The following is a 22154-nucleotide window of genomic DNA, read 5'->3' on the forward strand; positions in this document are numbered from 1 at the left end:
AAAACATTCCAAGGATATGCTTTCTTCATTGTGCAATTCTCAATTTCCACCCCCACAACAAGGGCATGAAATGGGTTTGTTGAATATAACAGTACTGTTCTGTGGTGAGTGAAATTGGATAGAAAAAGTCTTATATTTCTTAACATTAGTCTTAGTAAAAGAAACAAGAGAAATTTTTTTCAAAGGTCAGACTCCCCATGAAATTTATTGTTTAATGAAAATGCACTGACAATCCTAGGACAACACTTGTAATGTCTGAAATATCTAGCAACTGTTTTCAAAATTAAACATCTTTGAAAAATTCTTTGAAAGACTTTATAAATGAAGCAATCCCCCCATTAACTCCTTCCAAACAATAACTGATTTCAAGGTATTAGCAAAGAAGAGTGCTTTTATGGATCTCTGACCGCATACATTTTTTCAAGGCATATTATAAATATTGCTTTCATAAATATATATGAGATCGCTGAATTAATTTTTTGGTAATAAATTAAATCTGTAATGATATTAATAGTTTACTTTCCCAAAAGTATTACTACCATTTTGAAGTATAGTAAGAAATTATTTCTTTAAGTAAAAACTGAAAGAATTTCCAAATCAGCTTTCTGTTATAGCTGTTAGACACTTTGCTCCTACCTAAGCTGTTCTGCCCTGAAATAATCTCAAGATCCTGAGATTTCCTACTAGAAAAATTAAACACTTGTCAAATGAAGAAATAGTAAATCCATTTAGAAGCAGAATTTTAAGATAATTATTATTAGATTTATCACTGATACAAGTCAACTATGTATACTTCCCATTATGTAAATGAACCAGTAATTTGATATTACAATGAAATATAAAGATTACCCAAAGAAAAGTTACCACTAGAGACTACTGGATATATCTAAAGTTAAACAAAAAAGGGCTGGGTACAGTGGTGAGCACCTGTAACCCCAACTACTTGGGAGGCTAAGGTGGAAGAATTACTTGAACTCAGGAGTTTGAGACCAGACTGGGCAACACAGGGAGTCCATGTCTCATCAATAAGTAAAATATGATAAACAAAAAGGGCCTAAGTATTTTTAGGGAATTAAAAACCTGATATCTAATATTAAGTAAAAGAGACTCTGAAGTAGCTGGATTTTGATCTTATATTTTCACAAACACAACTTCATGGCCCTCACTAAATTAAAACTGTGAATTCTGATGATTTTTCCTAGAAATAATGGTCATTTGTAGAATTTAAAAAAAAAAAAAAGAAAAAAATAAAGAGGTTGGGACATGATGAGAAGTTTGCTTTGGGGGAAAAAGAAAGGACAACTTTTTCTTGCCATGCTCTACATATACCCACCTTTGCTTCTTTTAGGCAGAATATTTCTTTTATTTATTTAATTTTTTTCAAGACAGGGTCTCACTCTCACCCAGGCTGGAATGCAGTGGCACTATCACAGCTCACTGCAGTGCTGAATCCTGGGCTCAAGTGATCTTTTCACTTCTATATCCCAAGTAGCTGGGACTACAGGCATGTGCCACCATGCTTGGCTAATTTATTTTTTATTTTTTTATAGATACAGGGTCTGCCAATGTTTCCCAGGCTGGTCTCAAACTCTTGGGTTCAAGTAATTCTGCCACCTCAGCCTCTCAAAGTGTTGGGATTACAGGTGTGAGCCCTTGTGCATGGCCTAGACGAATATTTTTCTTTTCTTTCTTTTTTTTTTTCTCGTTGCCCAGGCTGGAGTGTAATGGCGCAATCTCGGCTCACTGCAACCTCCCACTCCAGGGTTCAAGCAGTTCTCCTGCCTCAGCCTCCCAAGCAGCTGGGATTATAAGCACCCACCACGCTGCCCAGTTGGGTGTATTTTTTGTATTTTTAGCAGAGATGCAGTTTCACTGTGTAGGCCAGGCTGGTCTCAAGCTCCTGACCTCAGGCAATTCACTCACCTTGGCCTCCCAAAGTGCTTGGATTATAGGTGTGAACCACTGCGTCTGGCCCAGAATATTTCTTAATAAACACATGAACTTGAGTCAATCTCATTGTTGTGGAGGGGTTGCAGTGCTCACCTGTGGGCTTTAATGTGATCTTTCTAATATCTGTGTACTTGGTCATTCCATTCTCCTGCCTCTCCATCTTCCCATCCACCTCTCTACCTCTCTATTTACCTATTGAGCCAGCGAGCCTCTTTCCAAAATTAACGTGAGACAATTTAACATGGCTGTATTATACACAAAGTCAGTCTAGCTCTTTGATAGTTTAGATAACTTTAAAATTTACTAAATAATGTTTTCTTTTTTCAAATATCTGCAGCTTTGCCCCAAAACATAAAACAATGTTTTCTCGATTTAGATACAAAAAAAGAATCACTTTAAATAGTTTTCTGGTCCATTTGCAAATTTCTTGTTTTGCAAGTTATGCTTTATTAATACCCAGATGGCCTCATTCAATCATTGTATTCTAGCTGTGCATCCAGTAAGAACAAGGTCACTTGAGGCTCAGAATAACCCTTCAGCAAAGTGCTGAAAAAATATGGACTTGAGAAGATAATATAAAAGAAAAGTGTTGCCAAAGGTCAAGATAGCCAAGGTTGCATGGATGTGTTGCAAGATCAGGCACATTCATTCACAAGATTTAGAACTGTAGGGGCAGAAAAAAACTGTTCCTTTATCCTCTTAGGTTCAGTAGCTGAGAACTACAAATTAAACTGACAAAAGACATATCAATAGGAGAAAAGGTTTATTTTCAATGCACACAGTCTCTTCACAGAAAAGTAGCAAAACCTCAGTGAGGCAGTTTGGTGTAGAAGAGCCGGGAGTTTATATACCATTTTAACAAAAGGTGATAAGTTGTGGACAGGTGACTAGACAAAGGAAAAGGAATTTGGGCTTCTGGGGAAGTACATTGTGAGAAGGCAAATACATGGGGTAAATTAATGGAAGATCAAGCTTATTTTAGTAAGGTTTGTTTTTGCAGACTCATCAGTAGGAATTGTCTCTGGTGATTAGACACCTTTACAAATGAAAATTTATGTCACCTTTATGAAGTGAAATGTATGCCCTGTTTTTCAGCAGAAAGATAGAGGACAGAGAGTTCCTCCTGTGTCTGCTGTTTCTTAATTGCCATCAGCTCAAATTAATCCTCATGCCAAAATGGCATATTTTGAGATGGCATATTAGAATCCCCTTTGGTGCTATTTCATGTTGCCTGATTGCTAGCACATTTCCCTTATAGGTTGGTTCAGAGGACTGTTTCCATATCATGTCCATGCTTCCTCATTTGGAATTACAATGAGAGTTTAAGGATTAAACGCTTCAATATAACATTCAGTTAATAAAACATCAATTTTACTCACATCTGGTGTTTGAACAGCTGAATTCCACATAACTGGCCTCTGAAGGAATACGATCTGCTTTGTAGCCAAATTCCCTTCACTGCAAATTAAAACAATAGTATTAGTATTTGTGAATTAGTAATTCTCTATATTTCATAATTGGCTAGAATGTTCCATATGTAGTTTCATAAAATAATCTTCTGACCGAAAATAATTATAAAACATAATTCTTTTTTTTCTTCCGGTGATGGAAAAACTGTAAAACATAATTCTATAAAAACCGCATCTGAAAAAACAAGAACAACCCCTAAAAAACTGAATATGGTCACTAGAAAATAAAACTATTTTAATGTTTAAAGACTCTTGTAATCTCACCAAGCTAACATCAATATTTTCGTTTCTTTGTTTCCCCTCTTAGTCTTTATCAGCTCGTGTATTTGCATGTCTGTAATCACTGCATATTTATATTTTGTTTCTATGCCCTTCACTGAGCACTCTTTTTCAGTTTGTACACTGTAATCGTATTTTTAATGGTTGCATAATAACTCAAAGAATTAAAATATCAAAATGTACTCAACCTTTCTTTTATTATTGGAAAATAAGGTTGCTTCCAGTTTCTTGCCAGTTATAAATAAATGATGCTGTTATAAAAAATATGTATCATATTGATCTTATGAATTATTTTCTTGAAATGAATACTTAGGAGTGGGATTATTAGGTCAAAACTTATGATTTAAACTTCTTGTTATGCATTGTCAAATTTGCATTATAAATAGAAGAGACCAATTTAGGCTGCCACATGTGAGAAAAATTTACATTCATTTTCAATTGAGGGACTTCAACTATAGCTAGTTTTACTTTCAGATGCTTCTTTGTAGTCAGCTACTCAGTATTCTCCTTATCTAACTATCATCATGGCAAATTACCCCTTGCCAACGACTATTTGTGGTTTGTATTCCTCTGAAATGCTTTTCACAGAGTCTCCATGGATTTATGGGGAGGAGTGTCTGTAGCTAATGTTGCTCAGTTACGACTTTTATTATGCAAAAAACCCCAACAAAACCTTACTATTAGCTGCATTTTATGCTGAGCTCTTTTTCTGGAAAATGAATGCAACACTGAAACTCTGGCTTTAGAGTTATGTGTCAGCTGCACAGCATTTGAAAATCCCAACCTTACTGATACTGCTGAATTTTGAGAAATATCAAATATTTCTCAAAGTGATAACAGGAGACTACTTTTTTATTTTCATTTTTGAAAGACTGTTTCTAGTCTCATTAGAGCAAAAAACTTACATAAAACATATAGTAACTTTGGGAACAAATCATCATGAGGCTTTGGCACATGGATAGGATTAGCATGTGTACAGAAAAGGTTGGTCATATGTTTTGGAAGCATGAAGTATACCGGAAAAAGCCATGGCTTTGGAACCAGACAGTTCCTGTGTTCAAATCCAAATTCTGCCGTAGTATTTAATAGTTGACACCTTTAATCAATTAAACCTTAAATTCTCTGACTGTTTTCTATCAGGGACCTCGATAAGTGATAAGTGAGGAAAAAGCATGTGTGAAAAGCCCCCCCATTGTGCCTGCGACTAGAAGAAGTACAACAAATGTAATTTCTTTCCACTTTTCCATTTATTTAGTGAAATATAGGGTGCAGTTAAGGGAATGGAGGAAAAGTTTTAGAATCAAGAATATCTTCCAGAGGGCAAATTCAAGGGACAGCCAAATATGGTGTTCATGCCTGTAATCCCAGCACTTTGTGAAGCTGAGTGGGGAGGATCCCTTGAGTCCAGGAGTTTGAGACTAGTCTGGGAAACATACTGAGACTCCTGTCTCTATAAAAACATTAAAAAAAAAATCTATCCAAGTGTGGTGTCACGTGCCTGTGGTCCCAGCTACTTGGGAGGTTGAGGTAAGAGGATCACTTGAGTCCAGAGGTTGAGGCTGCAGTGAGCCATGATCATACCACTGAACCCTAGAATGGTGACAGAGAGAGAAAACTTCTTTTTCTTTCAAGATGGAGTTTTGCTCTCATTGCCCGGGCTGGAGTGCAATCTTGGCTCACTGCAACCTCCACCTCCCGTGTTCAAGTGATTCTCCTGCCTCAGCCTCCTGAGTAGCTGGGATTACAGGCATGAGCCACCATGCCCGGCTAATTTTGTAGTTTTAGTAAAGTTGGTGTTTCTCCATGTTGGTCAGGCTGATCTTGAACTCCTGACCTCAGGTGATCCACCTGCCTTGGCCTCCCAAAGGTGTGAGTCACTGCGCCATGCTGAGAGAACCTATCTTAAAAGAAAGAAGGAAGGAAAAGTAAAGAAAAAAGAAAAACAAATTCAAGGGACAGGGTACACGGGAATGGAGAAGAGACCTTCTGGTTCATGTTCTTGGTGTGTGATCCAGGTGGAGAATCATAAAGGACTAGGCCTGGAATGATCCAAAGATGGGAAGGAGAGATCAGGGTAGAATTATTCTCCTTGAAGAGAAAGCAGGAGCACGTTGGGGTAGGGATTGCTGGAGACCATACAGGGTTGCTTACAGATCAACTGCGGATGGGGCAATTCTGAATGCACTAAGATGTAATGTTTGGCCTACGGCAGGCTTTACACACCTTACTGTGTATTCCAAACACTGAGGTGCCTGTTGATTCCAGGGTTCACTCCACGTCTATGGAATCTTCATTTCACCAGGCTCCCCAGGTGGCCCTGACACACAGTACACTTGGGAACCATCACAAGAAGACACAGACTTGGAAGTGTGGACTTCACAGGCCCTGGGGATTACTTGGTGATACTTCCTTCTATCAAAGGCATTCACTGTTGGTTTTCCTTGAATAATAATAAAACTCACCAAGAATTCCTCTTGGTATGGAGTGTGGAACCAAAAAGGGCTTATTTTCTGGAAGCATCCTCAATGTCTATTTTACCATATTCTCCTAATGTGACATGTGTCCTTAAATTTTTTGGACAATTTTAGCCAGATAGGCTGCCTAGAGCCATACTGAAGACACATGTTTAATCGTCTGCAGTTTCTCAATGTATTCCTGACCTGACTTGTCTAAAATATTTATATATATATATATATGTCCAAAATGTTATATTTTGGAATGTGGGTGAGGAGTTACTCCCTCTGCAGTCTGACACAATTCCTGGCAGCAACTCCAAATTATGAGAGTATCTCTATCAGTGGATCCTGAGGCAGTGGGGGAAGGAGAAAGAGGAAGGAGATAGCTTATCGAAGGCTCTGTGGGTTGGAGGTAGAGGTAGGTACGTTAGGGGTGTATGTCAAGGAAAAAAGTCCTCAGATGGTGTGACGTACAGTGCTCAATCCTGGGTTGAGAATCATCGCCTGTATGTTGAAAGAGGATTCTCTCCACCAGCGTTCTGCTTGATATTTAACACAGGATGCAGAGAGGTGAGACATGTGGCATAGGGGAGGTGAACCCCCTGTTGCTACTTCAGTGAAGCAAGAGCACTGTCAAACCTATTCCTCCTGTGGTGTGAAGGGGATTGCCTCTGAAAGGGCAGAAGCTTTTTAAGCATGAGCTTTATTTAATTTAATTTTTTTTTTGAGGCACATTCTCACTCTGTCACCCAGGTGCAGTGCAGTGGTATGATTGTGGCTCACTGCAACCTCCGCCTTTTGGGTTCAAGCAATTCTTCTGCCTTAGCCTCCCGAGTAGCTGGGATTACAGGCATGTGCCACCACACCGGCTAATTTTTTTGTATTTTTAGTAGATACAGGGTTTCACCTTGTTGGCCAGGCTGGTCTTGAACTCCTGACCTCAAGTGATTCACCTGCCTTGTCCTCCCAAAGGGCCAGGATCACAGGCCTGAGCCACCGCATCTGACCTAAGCATGAGCTTTAAAACTGATGAGTAATGCCTTCCAGTGGCTCTATGAGGAGTGGTTTGGGGAGTCTAATGAGATAAAAAGCAAACATGGAGATGGTTTGTCAAAGGCTGACAACTTTAGACAGCATTCAGATGCCTGAATAAGAGTTTGGAAGGTCAGCATCTGCCTACCTCTTGGGGAGGTCCTCAAGCGACTCTTGTATCTCAGCCTCCTGAATAGCTGTGACCACAGGTATGTGACACTATGCCTGGCTAAGTTTTGTATTTTTAGTAGAGACAGGATTTTGCCATGTTGGTTAGACTGGTCTTGAATTCCTGACCTCAGGGGATTTGCCTGCCTCGACCTCCCAAAATGCTGGGATTATAGATGTGAGCCACCACACCTGGCTTGCATTTTATGCACTTTCTATTTGAGTGTTTTATGCCACAGAAATATTGTAATTACTTAAGACTCTATTGTTCTATGTAAGACAAACACATATAAGGAAGAAGGTTTTCACTGGCAGTAGTTTTAAGTTATGTTTTTGACATGTGAGCCACAAAAGAAAGATGATGATAGACATTCATTTTTCTGGGTATGAGAATATGTGAAAGCAGATATTTTAATAATGTCATTCTGTATTTCTGTTGCTTTTATTGTCTTGTCATCTTCAGTGATGATTTCTTATATTGTGAACTACAGTATTTACATTTTCTGAAACATCCTGATTTAGGATAGGCCAAACTATCATGCCTGAACATTGGTTTCAACTTACCAGAAATTTTGGTTCTGCTAAAGATTAGGTCCCAAAACATTAGCCTAATATGCTCAGGCCCTGTACAGGTAGTTTGCATGTATTATCTTAGCTACTGTGATAATACACTAAAGTTGATATTATTGTACCATTTTTCAGATAAGGAAATTTACCTTTTCTTTTTCTTTGAGACAGAGTTGTGCTCTGTCATCTGTCACCCAGGCTGGAGTACAGTGGTGCAATCTCGGCTCATGGCAACCTCCACCTCACGGGTTCAAACGATTTTCCTGCCTCAGCCTCCGGAGTAGCTGGGACTACGGGTGCATCCCACCATACCCAACTAATTTTTTTTGTAGTTTTAGTAGAGACAGGGTTTCAGTGTGTTGGCCAGGATGGTCTCAATCTCCTGACCCCCTGACCTGCCTGCCTTGGCTTCCCAAAGTGCTGGGATTACAAGTTTGAGCCATTGTGCCTGGCCAGGAAATTTATCTTAAAAACGTTAGATGACTTGCCCCAATCATACAGCTAGACAATGAGGAAGGTATAATTAAAACAAGATCTGCTTAGCTCCAAAGCCTGGGCTCCTAACCACTCCTCTAGTTTCAGAGACTTAAAACTTCAGGCTCTATCTTCTACCTTGACCAAGGTCAACTGTATATAATGTTTTTCTTTATTTTTAAAGACTAAATAATTGACAATAATTCCCATCATTGTGTGTACTAAAGCAGCCAAGAACAGCATGCGGCTGTCATAGGGACAATATATTTGTACAAGAATAAAAAGGCAGAGGATAAACAAGCTTTACCAACAATGCTTTTTACCAAATGACCATGAACTTTTACCTTCATCCTATATTTCCTGTGTTGCAGGCACTTGGCAGGACCCAAATTACAAAATGCAGAGGAACCAAATCAGCACCAATATTACACAATGTTCCTTGGCATACAGAAGAAGAGTAGACATTGTGTGTTGCAGTGTGCCTTGTTACATAAGGGCAATTACTGTTAAAATTACATTTTTCTACTATGATCTATACAGAATTATGGGCATATTCCTAGATAGAAATCTGCTAAATAGTGATGCTGCTGCCCTTTAATCTCTTTAGTATTTGAAGATCTAACTTTGACAGTTTAAAATGTCTCTTCTTTTTAGTATTCCTGTAGAACTTATAGACTAAGGCACCTCATCTAGCCCTTGATGAGTTACTGTATATATATATATTTTTTTGAGATAGAGTTTCACTCTTGTTGCCCAGGCTGGAGTGCAATGGCATGATCTTGGCCCACTGCTCCCTCCACCTCCTGGGTTCAAGCAATTCTCTTGCCTCCGCCTCAAGAGTAGTAGGGATTACAGGCATGCACCACCAAGCTCAGCTAAATTTTTATTTTTAGTAGAGACCAGGTTTCTCCATGTTGGTCAAGTTGGTCTTGAACTCCCAACCTCAGGTGATCCACTGCCTCAGCCTCCAAAAATCCCAGCCTCAGCTGGGATTACAGGCGTGAGCTACCACACCCAGCCTGATGAGTTACTGTATTATATTGACCAATACATAAGCTTGATCTGTCCTGACCAGAATGGAAGCCCCTCATTTACTATGCATGAAATGTAAGCTTAACCAGCTCACAACCTCCATCAGGCCAGAAACTATGCACAGCTTCCACATGTTTTTATTTATTGATTGACTTTTTGCCTTTTAGATTTAATTTCTAAAGTTTAAAATTCAGAATGGCATGGCAGAGAGAAGAGAAGGAGCATCTGAATGTTGAGAGGAGTTTGGCTGAAGATGGTTGGAGAAGAGATTGGCTGCTGGATGGTCAAACTCCAGATGATCATCTTCCCACTCAATCCTACTTCCACCCTCAGTAAAACCTACACAATCACCATCCTCAATTCTTTGTGCAACTTGACTCTTCCTGGACCCTGGACAAGGACCTAGGTACCGAAAGGACACTAAGCTGGTTAACATTTCAGCCGTCTGCAGATGGCAAAGCTAAAAGAACACTGTTACACATGCCTCCTTGGGCTTTGGGAGTTGCAGGCACCCACCCCTAGATGCTACCATGAGGCCGGAGCCCCAGAGCACTTGCGCCAGCTCCTGCACCTGCCCATCTGCATGCTCTCCCTCCGGTAAGGGGTTTGAGAACACAGCTGCTGAACAGACAAGCCACACCCTTGTCACATGTCCTGCAAAGGGAGTCAGGGAATTCTCTCATTTCATGAAAACTGAATCTTGAGAATTACTACTGTTCTGTTATATGACAAGTACATCACAGAGTAGAAAAGGTTAGGAAATCATGCTTCAGGAGTCATCACTCAATTTGAGAACAGTTACTACAGAGCTCTGGGAAGTGGATTAATTGCTTTGCTTATTTCAAACATTCCTTTTTTGTTCTTTAAGCTTGAGTTTCTTTACTTTATATCCACCTAATTCTTTTTCCTACCTGACAAAGGTGCGGCTGTTGAGATAAAGCCATGCCAATCAAAGGTTTTTAAATGTTGAGGGTATTGGGATACTGGACAGGGCTAAGTTGCTAAACCAGGAAGTCCAGAGATGGTGAGTGAAGTGGGTTAGACTAAGGAAGGGGAAGTTGCCTTCCTTAGTGACAGCTGACAACCACTCAGAATGTTAATGCATACTTGACTTTGCTAAAAGGGAAGGCCCAGTTGGTGCTGCACTATCCTCTGCAGGTAGTCACCTGCCCAGGCAGGACAGCTTTGGCAGTCAGTCATTTCCTGGATGCCTAAGCCGGCAGAGGACACATCTCTGGGTCCCAGGAATAGCAAAGCATTTTACATAATGACTTACTTGGTCTCTGTTTCTCTGTCTCAAAAAAGTAAACTCAATTTTTCCTTTCCAAGAAAGTTGGTAAAAGGAGAAAAGGAAAAGGAAAGTTAGTGCTTGTGAAATATTGGCATTTGGTTCTAATGCAGTTATTTATTTTAATGGAAACAGCTACTGAGGGGAACTAACTCACCACACTGGAGGGGAGGTGGCAGAAGCGCTCCTCCATCCTGCTTGCTCTGGAACCCTACTGCGTCCTAAACCTGGCCGTGTGCTGAGGTGAGGACAGTTTTGCATTTGTGCTGCAGAGCTTAACAGCGTATACATCTTGAACTCCTGACCTCAGGTGATCCACCCACCTCGGCCTCCCAAAGTGCTAGGATTACAGGTGTAAGCCACTGCGCCTGGCCAGCTTATACATCTATAATGCCAAAGACTGAATTTGCTAACCTCCAAGGTCTATAAAATCAAATTAGAAGCTCGGTGAAATGTTGTTTTGTAGGTATTAAACAAATATTTGTTAAACTGAATTATCTTTCTTTAAATTTTTAAATTTTTATTTTTATATAAAGATGAGGTTTCACCATGTTGGTCAGGCTGGTCTTGAACTCCCAATCCCAGGTGATCCGCCCGCCTTGGCCTCCAAAGTGCTTGGATTACAGGTGTGAGCCACCACTCCTGGCCTAAACTGAATTATATAACAAATGAAATTATATATTAGAATTAAATGAGAGTCTGTAAGAATGCTTTTGCCTTACCTGTCATGTCTTAATACAGGTGTGGGCAACACGCTTGTCAGAAGCCATCCAAATTCAGCCAGAGTGTGCAGCAGAGGGCCATAATCTGTTTTGATTTCACATCCCTGCATGAATAAGCATAAGAGCTCATAGTCTAATAGCAAAGACAACCAGCTACACAATTACAACAAAGGGTGAAGCGTGTTAGGATGAGGGAAGTTCACATTCATTGCTGCAGCCTTCCTGGGCTTCACGTTCTGCTCAGCTTCCTTCTAATCCCTGAACCGAGTTAGAAACACTGGTAATGGAGAGAGGTTTCTGTCTGGTTGTCGGAAGTTTGGTCTTGTTAGGGAAGTGGTTCTTGAAATTTAACATATGGGATTGGGGAGCTGGAAATCTACATTTTATTATATTTTATTATTATTTTTTGAGACAGAGTTTCGCAGTTGTTGTCCAGGTTGGAGTACAATGCTGTGATCATGGCTCATCGGAAACCTCTGCCTCCTGAGTTCAAGTGATTCTCCTGCCTCAGCCTCCTGAGTAGCTGGGATTACAGGCATATGCCACCATGCCTGGCTAATTTTGTATTTTTAGTAGAGATGGGGTTTCTCTATGTCGGTCAGGCTGGTCTCAAACTCCCGACTTCAGATGATCTGCCCTCCTCAGTCTCCCAAAGTGCTGGGGTTACAGGTGTGAGCCACTGGGCCTGGCTATTATATTTTATTTTGAGAGAGGGTCTCACTCCTACATCTAGGCTAGTGGGCAGTGTCATAATCATAACTCACTTTAACCTCGATCTCCTGGGCTCAAACTATCCTCCTGCCTTAGTCACCTGAGTAATTGGGACTACAGGCGCACAACACAATGCCTGATTAATTAAAAAAAAATTTTTTTTGTAGAGATGGGGGTCTCACTATGTTGCCCAGGCTGGTCTTGAACTCCTGGTCTCAAGTTATCTTCCTACTTCACCTTCCTAAAGTGCTGGGGTTACAGGCGTGAGCCGCTGTGCCAGGGAGAGTCTGAATTTTAACATGAGTTCCACAGGGGATTCAGATCCAAGGAGTTTCCAGAACACATTTTCAGAAACACTGGTCTAGAGACTAGGAAGTGAGGAAAAGAGTGGGGAGTGACAATTGGGGTATTGAAGGTGAGGGGCGCTTGGGTGTGGGGAGTCTTTTCATGTTTTTTACTCAGTTTGGAATTGAGTTTTGCCTGGAGCTTTACCTCTTCCCCCAAATCCTTTTTCCCCACTCAATGGATTTTCTAGTTTCTTTGAAAATGGGCTATGTCTCTTTAACCTGTATGAGGTCAGAAAGGCAAAAGTTTCCCTGAAAGAGCCTGTCAGGGAGGGCCTCATACACACAACAGAATATACCTGAATTCAGTGTGTGCACCTCAAGGGCAGTCCATTCGGTGACATCTGAATTCAGGGTATCAGCAGCAATGTCATCTCTGATTGTGAAGGACAATGCTGCGTGTATATATTTGGCCTGGTGAGAGAGAAAACATCTTTTGGATATTTTTGCCTTTGAAAGTCATTCATAAGGTTAAAAAAAAAAAAACAGTCACATTGGTTGATTGGAGATAAAACACTAGGTGAGTGACTGGATTGTTTTCTTTCAATCAGTTGTCACAGAATGGTGTAAAGAGAATCTCAGTGCCAGGAGATGGTTTTTGGCTTAAAATTTTTGGGAACCTACTGCTATTTATGCATAGATAATTATTTCTCTATCTTGCAAAAACATTTAACACTGGATAAAGCAAATCACCTTTTCACAAATCTGAAAGAAGTTTGTTCATGCATTTGTGATGAGATTTTAAACACTAAACAAATATATGTTTAAGGATACTGCATGTGCCAGGCAATGAAGATCTTTAACTTGAAAAATAAAATATACAGCCTGGGCAATACGGCGAGATCTCATCTCTACAAAAAATACAAAATAATTAGCTGAATGTGGTGGTGCACACCTGTAGTCCCAGCTACCTGGGAGGCTGAGGTTAGAGAATCACCTGAGCCAGGGGAAGTTGAGGCTGCAGTGAGCTGTGATGGCACCACTGCATTACAGCCAGGGTGATAAAGTAAGACCCTATATCAAAAAAAAACACCCCAAACCAAACATATCTATATCTATATCTATATACACATACATATATATATACACATATATATAAAAAATATGTTTATATATAATATATAATATATACTATTTACATACTATGTATTATATTTATACATGTAGAGCTAAATTGTCAGAAAAGTGCAGCTCACCTCAATCACAGTCCATTGTTCTACTACGATGGCATCATTTCCCTTCCTACTAGAACCTGGAACTCCAGAACCTTCTTCTTCATAGATAAAAAATCCTTCCAAAGATTTAGGCAAATGTTCCCCTGTGAGGAAGAGGATACAATTAAGAAGGGTTGTAAATACTAAGTGGCTCGTAAAACCGTCTAAATCCTTAAATAAACCTTATAGGAAGCTGAAGGAAAAACATTTCAATTAAAAAAACATTTGTTTTGGCTAAATCAATAATATCTTCCTGTTCTTTGAAAGTTTTTCCTTTTCCCCAAAGATCAATACTTTTCTTTTGACTTCATTGAGTTAAAATCCAACTATACACATAAAAACTATAATAGCAAAAACAAGATAAAATAATGTGGTAGAGTGAGAAGCAAGTGGAAAATCAACCTAAAAGGCATCTGGAAGTGGTCTTCTCTTGAAATCAGAATTTGGTTTTGGATCTATATGCTGCATGCATGTTAATTATACCATTAAGAGAAACAACATAAAAATGTTAATATTTGAAATTAAAGGCATGATATTAAAATTAATTGAGAGGTAAGATTACTTCAAAAGACCTGAACACAGAACAGTTCTTTACCTCAATGATGGGCTTTAAAAAAAAAAAAAAAGAAAAACAGAGACAGGAAGACCCTAAACAGAAGTCATTGTCAAAAGAATTCCTGCTGGGAAGGAAGTTTTAAGGGAGGGCCTCTCTGACTTTTTCTTGAATAGTTGACAATAACCAGCTGGCCTACACAGAACTGATTTTAGGGAAGTTCTTTTGTCTCCTATTTTGCTATAGGAGACATTTTTCCCATGGCCATGTGCTGGTTAAACATTTTGGTTTTTATGCACCGCAATGTCACATCAAAGTTTCCCTGGTTGACAGATCTAAATTTTAAAGGCCTGCAAAGTTTTCAAATGATCTTTTAAGCTTAAAGATAAAAAAAAAAAAAACAAAAATAATTTCAATGTAATTTTGTGTTTTAATTTTTATCAGGCTATACATTTTAAGAGAAAAAATCATTATTATTATTTTTTGACATCAGTCACGGTTAGTGCAGAACACCATGAAGAATTTGCATTGTTCAGAGTGGTTCCCAAGAACCCGGTAAAGTTAGTTTCCTAGTTGAAACTGGTTTTCTAATTAATGTATATATTTCATTTCCTTTAAACATACTTATCTACTGTCTCACCGAAGCGACTAGTGGAATCAAATTTGTTTCTGATTGGAAGTTTAGGGCATCGTTAGATCATCCTTACAATTGTACGTGTCCCAAGTTCCCTTTTAGAGGCATGTGTTTTAAAATTAGTTGTATGCTGTGATAATTACGTAGTTAATTATAATCTGCCTCTTTCTTACTTTGGGAGTAAATAATGTGAAAACGCTGCGCTTTGTGGCTCCAGGTCTGTTTTCTTGCTCTCAGTATTGGGATGCGCTAGCACAGTCCTACCTTGTTTTATCGTGTTTTGCTTTACTGTGTTTTGCAGATACTTTTTTTTTCCCCCAAATTGAAAGTTTGTGGCAAATCTGCATTGAACAAGTCTACCAGTGTCATTTTTCCAAAGGCATGTACTAACTTCATGTCTTGGTGTCACATTTTAGTAATTCTTACAATATTTCAACCTTTTTCATTATGATTCTATCTGTTATGGTTGTCTGTGATCAATGATCTTTGATGTTGCTACTGTAATTGTTTTGGGCCACTGGGAATCATGCCTATATAAAATGGTGAATTTAACTGAGAAATGTTGTGGGGGTTCTGACTGCTCTGCTCACTGGCCTTTCCCCCATCTCTCTCCGTCTCCTTGAGCCCCCCCATTCCCTGAAATTAGGCCAGTTAATAACCCTGAAACAGCCTCTAAGTGTTCAAGTGAAAAGAAGAGTCACATTTCTCATTTTAAATCAAGAGCTAGGAAGCTTAGCAAGGAAGACATGTCAAAGCTGAGACAGGCGGTACACTAGCCCTCTTGTGTCAGTTGGCCAAGTTGTGAATGTAAGGGGAAAGTTCTTGAAGGAAAATAAAAGTGAATGAATGATAAGAAAGCACAGGCTTCTCGATGATATGGAGAAAGTTTTAGTGGTCTGGATGGAAGATCAAACAAGCCACAAGCAGTCCCTAAGCCAAAGCCTAATCCAGAGCAAGATCCTGACTCTCTTCCATTCTGTGAAGGCTGAGAGAGGTGAGGAAGCTGTGGAAGAAAAGTTGGAAGCCAACAGAGGTTGGTTCATGAAATTTAAGGAAAAAAGCTGTCTTCATAATATAAAATGCAAGATGAAGGAGCAAGTGCTGATATACAAGCGCATCAAGTTATCTAGAAGATCTAGCTAAGAGAACAGATAAAGGTGGCTACACAAAACTACAGATTTTCAATGTAGGTAAAACAATCTGATAGTGGAAGATGTCATCCGAGACTTTCATAGCTAGAGAGGGAAAGTCAATGTCTGGCTTCAAAACTTTGTAGGACAGGCTGACTCTCTTGTTAGGAACTAAGGCAGCTGGTGACTTTAAGTTGAAGCCAACACTCATTTACTATTCTAAAAATCCTAGGACCCTTAAGAATTATGCTAAATCTACTCTGCCTATGATCTAGACATGGAAAACAGAGCCTGGATGACAGCACATCCGTTTATAGCATGGCTTACTGAATATTTTAAGCCCACTATTCAGACCTACTGTTCAGAAAAAAAGATGCCTTTCAAAATATTATGCTTGTTGACTAAGAGCTCTGATGAAGATATACAAGAAGATTAATGCTTTCATGCCTGCTAACACAACATCCATTCTGCAGCCCATGGATCATAGAGTCACTTTGACTTTCAAGTCATATATTTAAGAAATACAATTTGTAAAGCTATAGCTGCCACAGATAGTGATTTCTCTGATGGATCTGGGCAAAATAAATTAAAAACCTTCTGGAAAGGACTCACTATTCTAGATGCCTTTAAGAGCATTTGTGATTCATGGGAGGAGGTCGAAATATCAACATGAACAGGAGTTTGAAAGAAGTTGATTCCAATTTTCATGGGTGACTTTGAGGGGTTCAAGACTTCAGTGGAGAAAGTAACTGCGGATGTGGTGAAAATAGTGAGAGAGCTAGAATTAGAAGTGGAGCCTAAAGATAGGACTAAATTGATGCAATCTCATAGTAAAACCTGAATGGATGAGGAGTTGCTTCTTATGGATGAGCAAAGAAAGAAAGTGGTTTCTTCTTTTTTTTTTGAGACAGAGTCTCACTCTGTTGCCCAGGTGGGAATGCAGTGGCATGATCTCAGCTCACTGTAACCTCCACTTCCCAGGTTCAAGCGATTCTCATGCCTCAGCCTCTTGAGTAGCTGGGACTACAGGCATGTACCACCATGCTGGCTAATTTTTGTATTTTTATTTATTTATTTTTGAGATGGAATTTTGCTCTTGTTGCCCAGGCTGAAGTACAATAGCATGATCTCAGTTCACTGCAATCTCTGCCTCCCGGGTTCAAGCAATTCTGCTTCAGCCTCCCGAGTAGCTGGGATTACTGGCATGTCACTACTTCTGGCTAATTTTGTATATTTAGTAGAGATGGGGTTTCACCATGTTGGCCGGGCTGGTCTCGAACTCCTGACCTCACGCAATCCACCTGCCTTGGCCTCCCAAAGTGCTGGGATTACAGGCGTGAGCCAATGCGCCCAGCCTGAAAGTGGTTTCTTAAAATGGAATCGACTCCTGGTGAAGATGCTGTGAACAGTGTTGAAATGACAAAGAAAGATTTAGAATATTACATAAACTTAGGTGATAAAACAGTGGCAGGGTTTGAGAGAAACAACTCCCATTTTGAAAGAAGTTTTACTGTGGTTAAAATGCCATCAAACAGCATCATATGTTAGAGAAATCTTTCGTGAAAGGAAGAGCCAATTGATGCAGCAAATTTCACTGTATTATTTTAAGAAATTGCCACAGCTGGCCAGGCACAGCGGCTCATGCCTGTAATCCCAGCACTTTGGGAGGCTGCGACAAGTGGGTCACTTGAGCTGAGGAGTTCGAGACCAGCCTGGCAACATAGTGAGACCCCGTCTCTAAAAAAAAAAGTACAAAAATTAGCCAGTGTGGTGGTGCACACCTGTGGTCCCAGCTACCCAACAGGCCAAGGCGGGAGGATTGCTCAAACCCAGGAGGCGGAGATTGCAGTGAGCTGAGCTGAGATCACATCACTGCACTCCAGCCTGAGTGACAGGGTGAGACTCTGTCTCAAAAGTAAAAAAAAATTAAATTAGATATTGCTACAGCTACCCCAATCCTTAGCAACCACCACCCTGATCAGTCAGCCGCCATCAACACAGAGGGAAGACCCTCTACCACCAGGCTGGTCTCAAACTCTTGGCCTCCAGGGATTCTCCCACCTTGGCCTCCCAAAGTACTGGGGCTAAAGGCAGGAGCCACTGTGCTGGCCCATTCTTTTCAAATATATTCATCTTACGTAAAAGCCACTCAATCGTAAAGTAATATTGACACTCCAGGAAGAGTTGTAGCCTGCAAACTTGTGAACTTGTGTGCTCCCTGGCACAAGGCTGCATATCCTGAGGGTACTTGAACCCTGGTTTGAAAAGCACATGTTTGAATGGCTCCCAGGGAATAGTTTACTTTTCTGGATATGTCTCGTCTTTTAGCTAGATATGGCATTGACATTCCTGTAAAGGTGCAGAGAGGTAACACTCCATTTTAGTATTTTGTTTATCATGTCATTTTTGGTATTCAACTGTCCACCAGAGGTGGGCCCAGGACCATCTTTGAAGTAGAGGGCAGGCACATATGATAACTCTGAAAGCAATCTCAGCCTATCCACTTCTTTCCATCTCCACCATCAGCTCTCTAGGGATCACTGCAACAGCCTCTTAGCAGCCTTCCCACCACACTTCCACTCTTGCCCTCTGCAATCCATTTCTCATAATGAGGACAAAGAAATTTTCCTCCCCTCCCCTTCTCTTCCCTTTCTGTCTCACTCTGTTGCCCAGGCTGGAGTGCAGTGGCACGATCTCGGTTCACTGCAACCTCTGCCTCCTGGGTTCAAGAGATTCTCTTGCCTCAGCCTTTTGAGTAGCTGGGACTATAGGTGCCCATCAAGCCTGGCTAATTTTTGTGTTTTTAATAGAGAATGGGGTTTTGCCATGTTGGCTAGGCTGGTCTCGAACTCCTGAATCTCAGGTGATCCACCCGCCTTGGCCTCCTAGAGTGCTGAGATTACAGGCAGAAGCTGCCGCTTGTGGCCAGAAATTCTTCAAAAAATGCAAATGAGATCATGATTCCCTCTTTAAATCTTGAATGAATGAATTGGAATAAATATCTTGGTAAAAGCACACACTCTATCTAGGTGGCTCTACCACCTTCCAGTTGTGTGAATGCAGGCACCTTATTTAAAATCTCTGTGCTTCAGTTCCTTCATATGTAAAAGGAGAATAAGCATGGCCTGGCACAGTGGCTCATGCCTGGAATCCCCGCACTTTGGGAAGCTGAGGCCAGAGTTCAGGAGTTCAAGCTGAGCTCAGGAGTCTGAGACCAGCTAGACAGCAAGCAAAGTGAGACCTATCTCTACAAAAAAAGTTTAAAAGATTAGCTGGGTGTGGTGACGTGCAAGGAGTCCTGGTTACTCGGGAGGCTGAAGTGGCAGGATTGCTTGAGCCCAGGAGTTCAAGGCTACAGTGAACTATGATTGTACCCCTGCACTTCAGCCTGGATGAGAGTGAGACCCCATCTACAAATAAATAAATAAAGTTAAAAAACCGGGAAATCATCATCTTTACCTCACAGGTTGCTGTGGGGACTAAATGAGTTGATGAATGCAAAGTGCTTAGCACAATGCTGGTGTATAGAAAGTACAAAATAGGGCCAGGCGCAGTGGCTCATGCCTGTAATCCCAGCACTTTGGGAGGCCGAGGCAGGTGGATCAGGAGGTCAAGAGATCAAGACCATCCTGGTCAACAAGGTGAAACCCCGTCTCTACTAAAAATACAAAAATTAGTTGCGCATGTTGGCACGTGCCTATAATCCCAGCTGCTCGGGAGGCTGAGGCAGGAGAATTGCCTGAACCCAGGAGGCGGAGGTTGCGGTGAGCCGAGATCGTGCCATTGCACTCCAGCCTGGGTAACAAGAGCGAAAACTCCATCTCAAAAAAAAAAAAAAGTACAAAATAGGTGTTTGCTGCGGTCTTTGCATTATTCCTGTTTAGGACTCCGCAGGGACTGGCTGCTGCTTACCTCTTCCACTGTGTCCACAGCGATTCTTTTGCCTGCCTTGTTCCAGAAACACAGACCTTTTCCCAGTTCCTCTTTCCTGCCCTAAGGTCTTTGTACCTTTAGATGTGTTTCTTCGGCCTAGAATGGTCTACCTCTGGTTCTCACAGGCCTGCTCCTCTCCAGCCGCTTAGTCTCAGTGTGATGGCTGCCTTCTCAGAGGGGACCTTCTGACCACCTCTTGAAGAGGATTCTTCCCTGGTACTCTCGCCATAATATCCTCTGTGGTCATGTCACACAATTTTCTCATTTTTGAAATTAGATATATATGTTTTGACACTTTTACTGCCTGACTGCCCAATGCCACACAGCTAGCACCTTGAGGGTAGGAAAGAATATTTTAAACCCAGTGCCTGGCATGGGGCCTGGCACATATGAAATGAGTGAAGAGACGTTTGAATGTTATTACTCCATCCCCACTCTTCATTGTACTACCTCTCCTTCACTAGTGCCACACAAACATTTTTACAGGAGTGGAAAGATTGAAATGAATAACAAGTGAAGTCTGAAAAGAATTCATAAAAATTCAAAATGTAAGGCCAGGCATGGTGACTCACGCCTGTAATCCCAGCACTTTGGGAAGCTGAGGTGAGCGGATCACAAGGTCAGGAGTTCAAGACCAGCCTGGCCAACATAGTGAAACCCTGTCTCTACTAAAAATACAAAAAATTAGCTGGGTGTGGTGGCATGCACCTGTAATCCCAGCTACTTGAGAGGCTGAGGCAGGAGAATTACTTGAACCTGGAAGGTGGAGGTTGCAGTGAGCCGAGATCAGACCATTGCACTCCAGCCTGTGTGACAGAGTGAGACTCTGTCTAAAAAAAGAAAAAGAAAAAAATCAGAATGTAGCCCTAGATGTGATATGCTAAGGCGTGGAAAGACTATGCTCTGGGGGTGGTGGGGCATTTGGAGGCTGGTGAAGTGTAGGCACCTCAAGGGTGATTGTGCCTGTGTGTCCCCAGGTGTGCTTCACAGCAGAAAAGGCTGTTTGAGTGTGGAGGGGCACTGAGAAGGAATTTCACAGATCTTACAACTTTTACCTCTGACTCTGCTGAAGTAGAAAACTTTCTAAACATTTGTTCCGCCTCTCTCTGTTTCTGGAGGGAGGCATTTTATTCAAAATGATTTGTGGGGTAATATATTTAAATTTCTGAGCACTGTCTGGTTTTGTTCTTCCATTCCTCATGGTGGGCTAACTTCTGACAATATTTTGGAAGAGGACAGAAGCAAGACCAAAAATATGCATTGCCTGCCCTCACCACCCGTCCCCATGTGCTTTAGATGTCAGGCATCAAACGTCCCAGAACAAAGCCACCAATTCAGCCCTGCTTCCTTTGACTTGCTTCTCACAGTGACACAGATATTGGTCACAATTTCCCCTTGGCAACTTCCCTGTGTACTCCCAGTAAAGTCCCAAATGACAGGCCCAGTTGGCAGACCCCACAGACCGATGTGGCTTGTGAGGGGCTTGGCATGGTGTGTAATGTCACATGTCTAATGAGACATTCCAGAGTTGCTGAGAGGGGGAGATTCTGCGTCCCTCCCTATCCCCCCACCCCCAAAAGAGCTGCTGAGAGAGGGAGTCTCCCTGGGGTTCTCTAAATAGCTTCTGAGGCTTTAAGAACAAAAGCCACACAGAGCCTGGCTGGCAACTGCTGTGGCTAATTTTATTTTCATCAGGCAGGACCCAAGGCAGGGATGCCTGAGAGAGACTGCGAAGATTATGTTTTGTTTCTCTGTTCAGCAGTTAGTCACACACCAAAATTTGAAATGGCTTCAACTTAGATGTTTTGGAGAGAAGAGAAACAGGTGAGAAAGAGAAAGAGAGAGAGAGAGAGAAAGAGATATATATATATATATATATATATATATATATATAGAGAGAGAGAGAGAGAGAGAGAGATTATGAAGCATAAACCAACCTCTAAATAGATGATCCACACTAAAAGTACTATAATTGCACATAACAAGTACAAGTGGCAGGAAAGAAAACTAACTCCAGAGAATGAACTCTGACTGTTGGCTAGGCATTATAGGAGTCACTTTACATTGCTTATATCTCATTACATCCTCACAAAAATAAGAAGTAGGGGCATTTTTATTCCTCTTTAGGAAACTGAGGCTCAATGAGCTCAACAAACTTCCCAAATGATAGAGCTAGTCTATCATAGAGTAGAAAACAT

General features: G+C 40.9%; 1 protein-coding gene across 2 annotated transcripts in view; it reads right to left on the minus strand.

Annotated features, from left to right (window-relative positions):
* The window catches only part of RFTN2 (raftlin family member 2), a 63640-nt gene that overhangs the window by 11826 nt on the left and 29660 nt on the right, over positions 1-22154 (minus strand). For both annotated transcript variants that reach the window (XM_008999146.5, XM_002749600.7), the window contains exons 6-8: positions 13689-13810; positions 11438-11541; positions 3330-3408 (exon numbers count right to left, since the gene is read on the minus strand). In XM_008999146.5, coding sequence (XP_008997394.2) covers positions 3330-3408; positions 11438-11541; positions 13689-13810 — 305 coding nt within the window. The remainder of the gene's footprint in view (positions 1-3329; positions 3409-11437; positions 11542-13688; positions 13811-22154) is intronic.

The sequence above is a fragment of the Callithrix jacchus genome, chromosome 6 (assembly GCF_049354715.1).
Source record: "Callithrix jacchus isolate 240 chromosome 6, calJac240_pri, whole genome shotgun sequence".
In the NCBI taxonomy this organism is placed as follows: Eukaryota; Metazoa; Chordata; class Mammalia; order Primates; family Cebidae; genus Callithrix; species Callithrix jacchus.